Genomic DNA, 15660 nt, shown 5'->3' with positions numbered 1-15660 from the left:
TTGACACACACCCCTATACTTCCTGAGGTGACACACTGTAACAAACCTCCTCTTACTGTAATCACCTTACTACTGGGGTGACACACTGTAACAAACTTCCTCTTACTGTAATCACCTTACTACTGGGGTGACACACTGTAACAAACCTCCTCTTACTGTAATCACCTTACTACTGGGGTGACACACTGTAACAAACCTCCTGTTTGGTTGGTGATGGAGAGGCAGCTGACAGAAGCAATGCGCCGCACACACTGTCACAGACATTAGAGAGGATATTATGGTAGCGGGATGGGGAAGGGTTGGTGTTCATGCTCTGTCATGGACCTCAGAGGAGTGTGACCCCCATATGGTACTGGCGGAGGGAGGGTCAGTGGGTAGCCAGTGGGCGCGCTGTCAGAATGCTGGACCTGACCTGGATTATCATATGTCACTTAGAGAGGAGTGTTGTGGTGCTGCGCTCCTGCGCTCCTCTGACAGGCTGAAGAACGCACATGACAGTGTTACTGTATGGGGGTGGGGTTTCTGCTGGCTGAGCTGACTGTGAGTGGGTGGTTATGAATTTGGATGGTTTATTGTGGTGAGAAGAGCAGCGCCCCTCTCAAGAGGGTGCTCTAGGCAGCTGCCTATTTAGCCTTTAGGCAGAGCTGGCCCTGTTGGTATGGAAAAAGATTTTTGACACGCTTTGAAATTTGTTTTTTTACTGTACTTGCGCTAAATTTATTAAAAAAAAAAAAAAGACAAAAGCCATATGACAAATCAGAGTCAAATAGCAGGGATAGCTGATTTTTAAGTTTTTAAGAACTGTCCAGAGTAGGAGAAAATCCCCATAGCAAACACGTGCTGCTCTGGACAGTTCCTAAAATGGACAGAGATGTCAGCAGAGAGCACTGTGCTCGTGATGTCAGCAGAGAGCTCTGTGTTCCAAAAAGAAAAGAATTTCCTCTGTAGTATTCAGAAGCTAATAAGTACTGGAAGGATTAAGATTTTTTACTAGAAGTAATTTACAAATCTGTTTAACTTTCTGGCACTAGTTGATTTAAAAAAAGAAAAGTTTTCCACCAGAGTACCCCTTTAAACCCCAAAACTATACACCAATAATGCAGTTCCAAAAAGTTAAGTAACGTAATAAGTTGAGCTCTGCTACATCCGTGGACTGATTGTCTATCATGTGGCTCTCGTGTTCTGTCATTGTTGTCTGGCATTCCTGCTTATTTTTAGCCATGGGACTTATCAAAGTGTGCCCGAGCAGTTGGGATAGTTGTCCTTGTAGCCCGAATCATATTACAGGGAGCGCTCGGCTGGAAGAAAGGAGACGTACGATAAACATATGGGGAATTATAAATCTAGGCCGACCCAGACCTGCACAGGTAATGGATTATATTTTATGTTTTATAGGGTTTTTATTAAGGGAACTTCTTGTATAGATGGTGCATGGCCAAGGTGAGGTCAGGGGCTGCTGCACCCCCTGTCCTTATAATAAACAAATATATTCAGGAATCTATCAGACGTCCAGATAAAAAGTCATTGGGATGTCGGCCTGAGATATGGGGGAAAGAATATATCAATAGAGTCCTGTATATATATGTGCTGTCTATAGAGTCCTGTATATATATATATATATATATATATATGTGATGTCTATAGAGTCCTGTATATATATATATATATATATATATATATATATATGTGATGTCTATAGAGTCCTGTATATATATATATATATATATATATATATATATATATATATACATATATATGTGATGTCTATAGAGTCCTGTATATATGTGATGTCTATAGAGTCTAGTGTTGAGCGGCATAGGCCATATTCGAATTCGCGAATATTCGCGAATATATGGACGAATATTCGTCATATATTCGCGAATATTCGCATATTCGTTATATCCTCGTTTTATTTTCGCATATGCGAAAAGTCGCGCATGCGAAAATTTACAGCTGTGAAAATTAGCATATACAAAATTAGCATAAGGTAAAATTCGCATATTCGAAAATTTGCATATATGAAAATTCGCATATGCGAATTTTCGCATGCGCGAATTTTCGCACGCCAGTCTCACACAGTAGTATTAGAGCCTTCTTTACACCACACAAGCTGGAAGCAGAGAGGGGTGATCACTGTGATGTGTACTGTGAAGAAAAAAAAAAAAAAAAAAAACGAATATTCGTAATTACGAATATATAGCGCTATATTCGCGAAATTCGCGAATTCGCGAATATGCGATATTCGCGAATAATATTCGAATTGCGAATATTCGCGAGCAACACTAATAGAGTCCTGTGTGTGTGTATATATATATGTGTGTGTGTGATGTCTATAGAGTCCTGTATATCTATGTGATGTCTATAGAGTCCTGTATATATATATATATATATATATATATATGTGTGATGTCTATAGAGTCCTGTATATCTATGTGATGTCTATAGAGTCCTGTATATATATATATATATATATATATATATATATGTGTGTGATGTCTATAGAGTCCTGTATATCTATGTGATGTCTATAGAGTCCTGTATATATATATATATATATATATATATATATATATATATATGTGTGTGTGTGTGTGATGTCTATAGAGTCCTGTATATCTATGTGATGTCTATAGAGTCCTGTATATCTATGTGATGTCTATAGAGTCCTTTATATCTATGTGATGTCTATAGAGTCCTGTATATATATGTGATGTCCATAGAGTCCTGTATATATATCTATGTGATGTCCATAGACTCCTGTATATCTATTTGATGTCTATAGAGTCCTGTATATCTATGTGATGTCCATAGAGTCCTGTATATATATCTATGTGATGTCCATAGAGTCCTGTATATATATCTATGTGATGTCCATAGAGTCCTGTATATATATCTATGTGATGTCCATAGAGTCCTGTATATATATCTATGTGATGTCCATAGACTCCTGTATATCTATGTGATGTCTATAGAGTCCTGTATATATATATATATATGATGTCTATAGAGTCCTGTATATATGTGATGTCTATAGAGTCCTGTATATCTATGTGATATCTATAGAATCCTGTATATCTATGTAATGTCTATAGACTCCTGTATATATATGATGTCTATAGAGTCCTGTATATATATGATATCTATAGAGTCCTGTATATATGTGATGTCTATAGAGTCCTGTATATCTATGTGATATCTATAGAATCCTGTATATCTATGTGATGTCTATAGAGTCCTGTATATCTATGTGATGTCTATAGAGTCCTCTATATCTATGTGATGTCTATAGAGTCCTGTATATATATGTGATGTCTATAGAGTCCTGTATATCTATGTGATGTCTACAGACTCCTGTATATATATGTGTGTGTGATGTCTATAGAGTCCTTTATATCTATGTGATGTCTATAGAGTCCTGTATATATATCTATGTGATGTCCATAGAGTCCTGTATATATATCTATGTGATGTCCATAGACTCCTGTATATCTATGTGATGTCTATAGAGTCCTGTATATCTATGTAATGTCTATAGAGTCCTGTATATATGTGATATCTATAGAGTCCTGTATATCTATGTGATGTCTATAGAGTCCTGTATATATATATATATATATGATGTCTATAGAGTCCTGTATATATGTGATGTCTATAGAGTCCTGTATATATGTGATGTCTATAGAGACACTATTAAGAATGGCCAAAGAATGGGGCCTCGAAGGGGGAGGGGAAATGGAGGGGAACATTTTTTTCTCTTTAATAAATTGTTTTGGAAGCGGGGCCCCATTTCTTTCCTGGCTGTGCGGGGCCCGGAGCACGAGCTCCATGAGCTCCAATGAGGATCCGGCCCTGTATAGAGTCCTGTATATATATGTGATATCTATAGAGTCCTGTATATATATATGTAATGTCTATAGAGTCCTGTATATCTATGTGATGTCTATATAGTCCTGTATATATATGTGATATCTATAGAGTCCTGTATATATATATGTAATGTCTATAGAGTCCTGTATATCTATGTGATGTCTATATAGTCCTGTATATATATATGTGATGTCTATAGAGTCCTGTATATATATGTGATGTCTATAGAGTCCTGTATATATATATGTGATGTCTATAGAGTCCTGTATATATATGTAATGTCTATAGACTCCTGTATATATCTTTGTGATGTCTATAGAGTCCTGTATATCTATGTGATGTCTATAGAGTCCTGTATATATATGTGATGTCTATAGAGTCCTGTATATCTATGTGATGTCTATAGAGTCCTGTATATCTATGTGATGTCTATAGAGTCCTGTATATCTATGTGATGTCTATAGAGTCCTGTATATCTATGTGATGTCTATAGAGTCCTGTGTATATATATGTAATGTCTATAGATTCCTGTATATATATGTGATGTCCATAGAGTCCTGTGTATATATATATATGATATCTATAGAGTCCTGTATATCTATGTGATGTCTATAGAGTCCTGTATATATGTGATGTCTATAGAGTCCTGTATATATATATGTGATGTCTATAGAGTCCTGTGTGTGTGTATATATATATATATATATATATATATTTATGATGTCTATAGAGTCCTTTTTATATATATATATATATATATATATATATATATATATATATATATAAATATATGTGATGTCTATGGATTCCAAGCTGTGTATGATAACATTACAGTGACTCTCATCCACGTACATCGAGGCTTATTATGTTCACTTTGTTGTAGATGAGTGGAAGAAAAAGGTAGGTGAGTCCTATCAGGTGATTGTGGATCGTCTGGAGGATGATCTTCACATCAAAGAAATGGAACAGGCAGAACTCAATCTGGTTTTCAGGTAAAGACTGTCTGTCATACCTCCTTTACTAAAGGGGTTCCCCGCTGGAAAACATTTTTATTTTAAATCAACTGATGCCAGAAAGTTAAACAGATTTGTAAATCACTTCTATTTAAAAATCTTAATCCTTCCAGTACTTATCGGCTGCTGTATGCTTCACAGGAAGTTATTTTCTTTTTGAATTTCCTTTCTGTCCGACCACAGTGCTCTCTGCTAACAATTCATAGCAAACCCTGAATCCCCATAGCAATCCTATCCTGCTCTGGACAGGTCCTGACATGGACAGAGGTGTCAGCAGAGAGCACTGTGGTCAGACTGAAAGGAAATTAAAAAAAGAAAATAACTTCCTCGGTAGTATACAGCAGCTCATGAGTACTGGAAGGATTGAGAAGTAATTTACAAATCTGTTTAACTTTCTGGCACCAGTTGATTAAAAAAAAAAAATGTCCCTGCCAAGTACCCCTTTAAATGTAGCAGAGCAGAGTTAACCTTTTGGCACAACTCACCGTGCAGGGCAATGATTTTATATACGTTTTCAGCAGTCTTTATTGATTTCTGATATGGCTCTAACATAGTTCACATGTATACATGTTGTGGTAGCAAATCTTGTACCTGTGTGACCTTACAATGTCATGTCTTGAAGCTCATTCAAAGACTGCAAGCAGAGATTTTTTCAAGGAAAACCGTCATCCTGTTCACCAACACTAAACCCAATACACTGGGTTATAGTGCGGGTGAACAGGAGGCCAACGAGGGGTCACTTACCCAAATATGTCCCGCAGGTCCTGAAATTTGTCCCCCAGAAGATCCTGTGCTAAATTCAGAGAATCGTGTGCAGGAGGCGGGGCTACTGGCTCAATTTACATATGAATCACAGACAATGAATATGTAAATCGAGCCAGAGAATCCCCACCTCCTGCGCTCAATTCACTGAATTTAGCAGAGGATCTTCTGGGAGACATATCTCAGGACCTGCTGGACATAGCTAAAGGGGTATTCCGGCGAAAGACGTGTTTAGGTGTTTGACCGTGGGGGGGCGGGCACCGCCGGGACCCCCCGCAATCTCCGTGCAGCACCTGCACTTTATTGGGGGCTGCTGCTCCTGTCTCGGAAACCTCTGTCTTTCCGGGACGCCCATCATGCTTCCTCCCATAGACATGAATGGAGGGGACGTGGCGTGACGTTTCAAAGGGGCATGGTGGGACGTCACGTCTCCAGTCCCAGAAACCTTTGGATAGGGGATAACATGTCTTTCGCCAGAATACTCCTTGAAGTAAGTGCCCCCTCGTTGGAGTCCCGTTCACCCACACTATAACCCAGTGTATTGGTTTAGTGTGGGTCAACAGGCTGAAAGATTTCCTTTAACCCCTTCCCGACTGAGGACGTACCGGTACGTCCTGGGTCCTCTCCCTTTATATAACTGTCATATAAAGTTAAAGGGGTCAGAAGATGACAAGTTTAAACAAATACATTTTCCTGCATGTAGTTATGAATTTTCCCAGAAGTACAACAAAATCAAACCTATATAAGTAGGGTATAATTTTAATCGTATGGACCTACAGAATAAAGAGAAGGTGTCATTTATACCGGAAAAATGTACTGCGTAGAAACGGAAGCCCCCAAAAGTTACAAAATTGTGTTTTTCCTTCAATTGTGTCGCACAATGGTTTTTTTTCCCTGTTTGCCGTAGATATTTTTGTAAAATGACTGACGTGGCTGCAAAGTAGAATTGGTGGTGCAAAAAAAAAATGCAAGTCTATGGGAGGGGGCATGGCATTGAGGGGGCGTGGCCGTGATGTCACGAGCCTCTGGCACTGCACCCGACGCTCTAAACGAACGCCGGGTACAGCAGGGACCCCCGCAATCAGACATGTTACCACCCTATCCTTTTAGATAGGGGATATGATGTCTAGGGGCAGAGTACCCCTTTTGTGGTGTCCCGGCACCGTATTGTATCCGCTGCCTTGTGGTGAGGTCCCCAAAGTCAGAGTCCCTGGGTGTAGGTGGGGTCCTCATCCTTATCTAGCCCCTTTGTCACCCCTTTTGTAAATAAAATTATTTGAATTTAATGTGTATATTTATATAGTATACAAGAAAAACAAGATTGCAGCAGCACACATTGGTCAAAAAATTGAGGCTCTTAGAGCACTTTTTGATCAAAACGTGTCCCCCATCCACCACGGGGAGGTGGCCTCATTTAGGATGGGACCCTAGCACAAATTCTGAGCCTAACGCTCAACTGTTCGTAAAATGGACAGAGATGTCAGCAGAGAGCACTGTGCTCGTGATGTCAGCAGAGAGCTCTGTGTTCCAAAAAGAAAATAATTTCCTCTGTAGTATTCAGCACCTAATAAGTCCTGGGAGGATAAAAAAAATTTTAATAGAAGCAACTTACAAATCTGTTTAACTTTTTGGCACCAGTTGATTTAAAAAAAAAAAATTAAAAAGAATGTTTTCCACCGGAGTACCCCTTTAAGTAACTTTTTTCATATTCCAGAGGCATTATGTTGCAGAGCGCTCTCTGCTTATTATGAACTTCATCCAAAGGCCTTTCCAGGTCAGTCAAGAACGCCTCCAAATACCCAGACACACATACAAAGAAGTAAAATGCCGCCCACATGTGCTTGAAGGGATACTCCGCCCCTAGACATCTTATCCCCTATCCAAAGGATAGGGGATAAGATGTCTGAATCCAGGGGTCCTGCCACTGGGGACCCCCGCGATCTCGACTGCGACCCCCCAGATATCCGGTGCACGGAGCAAACTTTGTGACGGTTGAATGGCGATGCGGGGAGGAGGCTCATGATGTCACAGCCATGCCCCGCTAGTGATGTCACGGCCATGCCCCCTCAATGCAAGTCTATGGGAGGGGGCGTGACGGCCGTCACGCCCCCTCTCATAGACTTGCATTGAGGGGGCGTGACCGTGATGTCACGAGCCTCCGGCGCTGCATCCGATGCTCTAAACAAACAGCTGGTGCAGCAGGGAGATTGCAGGGGTCCCCAGCACCAGGACGCCTGTGATCAGACATCTTATCTCCTATTATTTGAATAGGGGATCAGATGTCTGAATGCAGGGGTCCTGCCACTGGGGCCCCCCGCAATCTTGACTGCGGCACCCCAGACATCCGGTGCACGGAGCGAACTTTGTGCCGGTTGACTGGCGATGCGGGGAGGCTCATGATGTCACAGCCACGCACCGCTAGTGATGTCACAGCCACGCCACGCTAGTGATGTCACGGCCGTCACGCCCCCTCCCATAGACTTGTATTGAGGGGGCGTGGCCGTGACATCACGAGCCTCCGGCGCTGCACCCGACGCTCTAAACAAATTCCTGGTGCAGCAGGGAAATTGCAGGGGTCCCCAGCACCAGGACGCCCGTGATCAGACATCTTATCTCCTATTATGTGGATAGGGGATAAGATGTCTAGGGGTGGAGTACCCCTTTAAGTGCACAGTATGGCACAGCAACAGCAAAAATTGGGACCGTTGCCAAAGATGGGTTAAAGGCTGGAGAGCAGTTGACTCCACTCTATTAACTCAGCATCACCCAACAGGGCACAATAAAAGCATTTGTCTCTAGCAAATGACACCATCAGCTCTGCTACAACTCTAGCTATGCCGGAGCTAAATTGCTGTTTTTTCGCCTTGCAGCCCTCGTACTCTGGATGTAGCTGACTCGTCCTCCCCTGGGATTGGCGCATGCAGATTTTAATGTTTCACAGTATATCACGGACACGCAAGAACAGAATAATTGGCCGGGGAACATAGAAAACAATTCTTTTTCCCATCTCAAGGCTATTGAGGAACAGGAAGGTTAATGCACAGTCTACACACAAACCTTGACACGGCAAATTCTAAAGAGCGAGGGAATCTGAGGTTCTGAAGGGAAATAGTTCCGTAATTGTAGTTATATAGATGTATTATACTGCAAATATAAACATTAGGAGTGGACGCACAATTGCAAAACTACTACTCCCAGCAGCCAAAGACATGCTCCACCAGCAGAATAGTGAGTGCAGCTCTGGGATATAATACAGGATATAACTCAGAATCAGTACAGGATAAGTAATGTAATATATGTACACAGTGACTTTACCAGCAGAATAGTGAGTGCAGCTCTGGAGTATAATACAGGATATAACTCAGGATCAGTACAGGATAAGTAATGTAATGTATGTACACAGTGACCCCACCAGCAGAATAGTGAGTACAGCTCTGGAGTATAATACAGGATATAACTCAGGGTCAGTACAGGATAAGTAATGTAATGTATGTACACAGTGACCTCACCAGCAGAATAGTGAGTACAGCTCTGGGGTATAATACAGGATATAACTCAGGATCAGTACAGGATAAGAAATATTATGTATGTACACAGTGACCTCACCAGGAGAATAGTGGGTACAGCTCTGGAGTATAATACAGGATATAAATCGAGATTTTCCTAGCTTGTGACGGAAAATATTAGTTATATGAAGACAGGAGGCGAGTATCTTATGCATTATTCTTTCTTTAATAATGCCCATAGCAGAAAAAATCCAGTAATCAATTCAATGTAAATGAAAAAACTTTCAAAACTACAACTCCCAGCAGTCCTAGGGCCACAGTAGCCACTCCTAGTCTGTAGGCCCTCTATAAAGGACTGCCCATGGAAGGATCCTCCTCTTTCTTCATGCGACTCAAAACCGCACAGGAATCCGAACTCCATTCGAACATCTCCACCGCCACACGAATCCACGGCCAGCCGTCCGTAACCTTAGCGTCCGGAGTCATCATCTGGAAAAAATGGCCAAACAAAGGCCCAACTTCGTCTCAACAGAGACTGTAGAGAACCCAAACAGCTTGCAACCAACAGGTCAGCCGTCCTCAGGAAAACGGTCAGTGCGTTCAATATCCTAAAAAAGAACAAAGAATCGTAATAGGGTTGGGTAGGGAGGGAAGATACTCGCTTCCTGTCTTCATATAACTAATATTGTCCGTCACAAGCTAGGAAAATCTCGATTTATATATCAGACAGGAGGCTCATATCTTATGCAGGTTCAAAGCTAAAATTTTATATAACAGGATACACAAGTGACAAGACAATAATATTATAAAACCGACATGGAGACATGCTCCTCCGGTCTGAAGTAAAAATGGCGAAACGTGGTCTCGGAAGACCAATCCGCCGCCATTAAAAGATCCGCGAGAGAGCCCCCCGACATAACTACCTTAGTAGCCATAGCCCCTCTGGAACAATGTGCTCCAAAGAGGGATATGTCTATACCCCCCATCTCCATGGTGGAACGCACCCACCGTGCAAGCATAGCGGAAGAGACCGGGTGATGAGGCTTGGCATATGATACGAGGAGCTGAGAAAAACTCTGAGAGCATAAGTCGGCTGTTTGTGTCTCATAAGCCTGTAGGCAACGCACAACACATAGCCGAGGATGCGCAGGGAAATAAGGGTAAAAAACCGAATGGATACCCGTCTTGGTCCTGCGGACCACTGAGAACTTGACACCCTGAGGCGAAAATTGACGCCTAGAAATGTCCTGGGCTTTTACGTCCGAAACTCGCTTAACTGAGACCAAACATAAAAGGACTGTAAGTTTGCAGGACAAGAGCTTCAATGATAAAGCGTCATTGTCCTCCCACCTAGAGAACATATCTAGCAACCTGGAAACATCCCAAGTTGACTGATACCTAGGACGAGGCGGGCGCTTAAATTTAATGCCCCGCAAAAGTCTACACAGTAGAGGATGTTTACCGACCGGCAAAGAGTCAACCGGATAGTGTTAAGCGGAAATAGCCGATCGGTACACATTGATGGAGCTGAAGGACTTACCAGACTCAAAAGAGTCCGCCAGGTAATTCACTACTGTCGATACAGGCGCCTGTACGGGATCAACCTGCCGTTGATCACACCAACGCACCCAGAGTCTCCAGGCTGATCGGTATGCTGATCGAGTCCCGGGGGCCCAGGCTAGGGCGAGGAGATCTCTAGCTGACTTTGAAAGGTAGCTGTCTGCGTCAGGCACCCCGAAACCAACCATGCTAGGAGAGTCAGGTTGCCTTCCGTTATCAGAGGGTGAGAATCTGCAAAAAATGAGGAAGCAGCCTGGGGAAATCCACTGCCATCTCCAGAGCAAGCGGGAACCACGGTTGCATCGGCCACCAGGGGGTGACCAGCACAACCGTCGCCTTCTGGTTCGCTATATGCAGGAGAACCCTGGGGATCATCGAGAATGGAGGAAATGCATAATGAGTCTCCCCCGTCCAAATCTGTCGGAACGCATCTACCGCCGATGCCTCCAGGTCCGGCCTCCAGCTGAAAAATCGAGGCAGATGATGGTTGAGGCGAGAAGCAAACAGATCTACGCCCAACGGACCCCAAAGCAGATTCAGTTGCAGGAAAACTGAACGATATCGGGAATTCCAATCGGCTACCGTATTGGAAATACCCGGAATGTATTCCGCCATCGGAATAATATTGTGGGAAAGGCAGAGATGCCAAAAATCCTTGGCAATATCCGCAAGGACTCTGGATCTGGTGCCCCCCAAGCGGTTGATGTATTGTACCGCTGCAATATTGTCCATGCGTAATAATACGCAGCAATTGTAAGAAACGCTTCTGGTAAGAAACTCCGGACGGCGAACAACGCCGCCAGAAGTTCCAACGCATTGATGTGTAGGAGGGATTCCTTGAAGGACCAGCTCCCTCCTGTGGAGACATTGCCAAAATGAGCGCCCCAGCCTCGCTGACTCGCGTTCGACTCTATGATGACGTCTGGACAAGAGTTGAAGATCGTTTTGCCGTTCCACTCGACGGCCACCACGGCAATTCTGCTCTGGCTTCCGCCGAGAGGGGCACCTCGTCGACATATCTGAGACCCTGTCACAGATGGAGGATCTTGAGCCTCTTGAGGGCCCTGTAGTGGAGAGGGGCCAGGAATATAGCTTGTATGGAGGCCGCTAGAAGGCCCACCAGACAAGCCAGCACCCGTAGCGATAGGAAATCCTTGCGTAATACCGCTCTGATTTCCTTGCAGATGAGGGCCAACTTTGCTTTGGGCAAACGGAGAACGGCTTGGTTGGTGTCCACCAAGAAGCCCAAACATTCCATTTCCTGAGCTGGGACGAGAATCGATTTGTCTCAGTTGATCAAGAAGCCCAGTCCTTGCAATAGAGAGATTGTCCACCTCATGTGGCGGAAGGCCTGCGCCTCGGAGCAGGCCATGATAAGGAGGTCGTCGAGATATATGATCAGACGGTCCCCCCCTGCTTCTTAGTGACGCCACCACCGGTTTCAGGAGCTTGGTGAAACACCACGGGGCAGACGACAGACTGAAAGGAAGGCAAGTAAATTGCCACATTCAATCCCTCCAGAGGAAGCGGAGTAGATGTTGCGCAGATGGGTGCATAGGAACGGTGAGGTAGGCGTCCTTTAGGTCCACCTTTACCAACCAATCCCCCGGTTGCAGTAGGTCTCGAAGGCAATGAATACCCTCCATTTTGAAATGTCGATAAACGACATGTTGGTTCAGGTCTCGAAGGTTTATCACAGGGCGGTAGCCGCCCCCTTTCTTCTTTACTAGGAAGAGGTTGCTGATAAACCCCGGGGAAGACGGGTTGACCTCCACCACCGCCTGTTTGGACACTAGGTCTTGAATTTCATTGTCTATAAGCACAACGTTTTGGTTTCCAAATCGAATAGGGGGCGGGATCACGCCAAGGTTTGGTAAGGACAGAAGTTCTGTGTGGAACCCTGTTATCGTAGTTAGAATCCACGCGTCTGCCGTAATCGCAGACCAGGCATGGGTAAAATGCTTCAGTCGTCCCCCCACAGGTATGTGAGAAAGTGGAGTGCATGGAGTACTCACCAGTATATGGACGGGAACGAGGGGTAGCCTCTGCCTCCTCGTCCACGCCACGGTCTACCACGGGGTGGGAAAAATGGTGCTGGCTGCGCCACTGGAACGGAGTATGGAGGGGGAGCCTGAGGATATTGAGGTGGGTCGGCTGCCCTAGTATATGGTCTGTAGGTAGAGTTGCGGCCGGCAGAACGGCCCCTACTTCTGCCGGCCCAGGGAAAAATCTTGTTTGCCCCAGATTTTTTCAACGAAGTTTGGGCTTCATCAAGGCTGTTGAATAGTCCCACAAACTTGTTGATATCTTTCACTAGGGTGTCACCAAATAGCCTACCCTCTGCCGATGGACCTGGCTCGGTCTCGGCTAAGTGAGCCAGTTGCGGATCAAGCCGCATGAGGATGGAGCGTCTGCGCTCGGTAGAGCATGCAGTGTTGGCACTGCCCACTAAACAAATGGCTCTTTGAGCCCATCCACGAAGCTGGACCAGGTCGACAGGCTGATCTGCTTGCTCTGATAAATTTAGTATTTTCGTAAGCGGACCAAGGAGGTCCAGAATGCGGTCCTGTATGGTCTTAAAGGACCTCTCAATCCCCTTCTTGGGGAATTTGCCAGACTTTGTTAAGTATTTGGATAGGATAGGATCTACCTCTGGGGTAGCAATCACTTTCTTAGGGATAAATGGTCTGGGGCACTCCGCCCTTAACTTATTTCGATTGGTCCTCTCAAGGGACCTACGTGCCCAGAATTCCACGTACTGGGATACGTGGGGTAACGGGGTCCAATCCCCAGAGCGAGGATGGGATATCACGTCTGGGTGGAATAATGGTTCACCTAGAGCATCTAGGATGACCTCGTCCTGTGTACCAGGGTTGGCGTCAGTGTTGAACGCCAATGTCCCAGCATCCTCATCAGCATAATCAGACTCGGAGACGTCAGTCTCACCCGATTCAGCTTCTGATTCCTCTGCCTCTTTGGTAACTCCCTGAGGCCCAGGGGTCGATTGGAGTCTGAGGATTGCATGGGGCGGCAGTCCATGGTGGAAACTGCCTGGAGCACGTTATTTACTTCCCCTGCCGGCACAATGGGGGCACAATGGCTGAGGCCAGAGCCATCTGGACTGATCTATTTATAAGATCTTGTATTTGTGCTGTATCTAGGGACAGTTCATCACCCTTAGTGGGAGATGAAGAAGAGCTCTCAGACATGGCTTCCCTAAAGAACTGCACACTCAGAAGAACTGCACACTAGAATAATGAGACCGGAATAAATTCTGACTCACACTATGTAAATCTTACAGTTAGTAGCCCAGGCTCCTTCCTCCAACGCTGCTAGCACTGTACTGGCGCTGTGGAGGGAGGAGAGCCCGGGAGTATAGAGACCAGGGACGAAGTATCACGAGAGTTCATCACCTGGGAGCCCTATTGGTGGATGAAGAGACCGCCCACCAGAGACGTCAGGTGGGTCCGCCTCCAGCAACAGAGAAGGCCGCGGGAAGACGGGGGGGAAAAATGGCGTCACCAGGTAAGATGGTGAGCGCCGGACATACAGGGAGAAAAAGGGGAAGGGTCCAGAAAGGTCGCCGCCGCCGCAGAGCAGGGCGATAACCAGAAAAAAGAATAGAAGCGATGAGGAAAACAGTAAGAATAACAGAATAAAAGAGAATGCAAGTTAAGGGAGCACTCTGCAGTCGGCAGAGGAATATTCTCTGCCAGGAATATTCTCTGCCAGGCCACACAGTGCCCCAGAAGTATGATATCAAGAAAATATAGAAATCAGTACAAACAAGGAATATACTTATCTGTAAAATCTGCCATGCGCAGAAAGAAAGAGGAGGATCCTTCCATGGGCAGTCCTTTATATAGGGCCTACAGACTAGGAGTGGCTACTGTGGCCCTAGGACTGCTGGGAGTTGTAGTTTTGAAAGTTTTTTCATTTACATTGAATTGATGGATTTTTTCTGCTATGGGCATTATTAAAGAAAGAATAATGCATAAGATATGAGCCTCCTGTCTGATATATATCAGGATAAGTAATGTAATGTATGTACACAGTGACCTCACCAGCAGAATAGTGAGTACAGCTCTGGAGTACAATACAGGATATAACTCAGGATCAGTACAGGATAAGTAATGTAGTGAATTTCTAGTGACTCAGCTTTTTATGTAGATTAATTCTATATGTGATCTGTAAAGTTGAACCTTTCATTTAAGCTATAAATAACGAGGGGGCATACATCTCACTTTAAATGACTCCTCAATGAGAACACAAATGGCCGGGAAGGTTGGCAGATTGATTATTTATCGCTTGTATTTCTCTTCTCTGCACAAAATTTACAAGAACAGGCCAATATGCAAGAAGTGATTTGCGGAATGTCATGGTTAATTACATTGTAATTATGTCAGTGAGATATTATTTCCATTAGCGCTGATGCAGATTGTGGCTTAACATTATCTAAACAATCCTTCTTGGCAAGCAAATAAATATTGCAAGGAATTTATTAAAGATTCACCATGAATTCTCCCCTTCAGAATGTCTCGCGGATCCTGCAACTTTTATTGTTGAAAAATTAAATTAGGTTTAATCCATTTATATGAAAAATTTGAAACTCGTGAAAACGGTTACATCTGAATTTTAAGCAATTGCATCCATCTAGGTCCTCTTCTCATTTACAGGGTGGATTTAAAGGGGGGGTTTGTGTAAAACTGAGATCAAATGAGGCCGATTGCTTCCAGAAACAGCGCCACTCACCAGAGCTGTAGCTAGCTCCTTTTGCGCCTGAGGCAAGATCAGAAAATTGCCCCCTCCCCACTCAGGATCAGTACAGGATAAGTAATGTAATGTATGTACACAGTGACCTCATCAGCAGAATAGTGAGTACAGTTCTGGAGTACAATACAGGATATAACTCAGGATCAGTACAGGATAAGTAATGTAATGTATGTACACAG

General features: G+C 44.0%; 1 protein-coding gene across 8 annotated transcripts in view; it reads left to right on the top strand.

Annotated features, from left to right (window-relative positions):
• The first annotated feature begins 906 nt into the window (after positions 1-906).
• Positions 907-15660, top strand: part of TNNI3K (TNNI3 interacting kinase) — a 245454-nt gene continuing 230700 nt past the window's right edge. For 2 of the 8 annotated variants that reach the window (XR_008846664.1, XM_056532724.1), the window contains exons 1-2: positions 907-1367; positions 4751-4859. Coding sequence is in view for 6 of the 8 variants with exons in the window: in XM_056532724.1 (XP_056388699.1) it covers positions 1328-1367; positions 4751-4859 (149 nt within the window). In the remaining 2 variants the exon portion in view is untranslated. The remainder of the gene's footprint in view (positions 1368-4750; positions 4860-15660) is intronic. The other 6 variants (XM_056532725.1, XM_056532726.1, XR_008846665.1 and 3 more) reach the window with 6 other exon arrangements.

This window comes from Hyla sarda, chromosome 7, assembly GCF_029499605.1.
Source record: "Hyla sarda isolate aHylSar1 chromosome 7, aHylSar1.hap1, whole genome shotgun sequence".
Lineage (NCBI taxonomy): Eukaryota > Metazoa > Chordata > Amphibia > Anura > Hylidae > Hyla > Hyla sarda.
The sequence above is the reverse complement of the archived record's forward strand: the minus strand, read 5'-3'. Positions and strand labels throughout refer to the sequence as shown.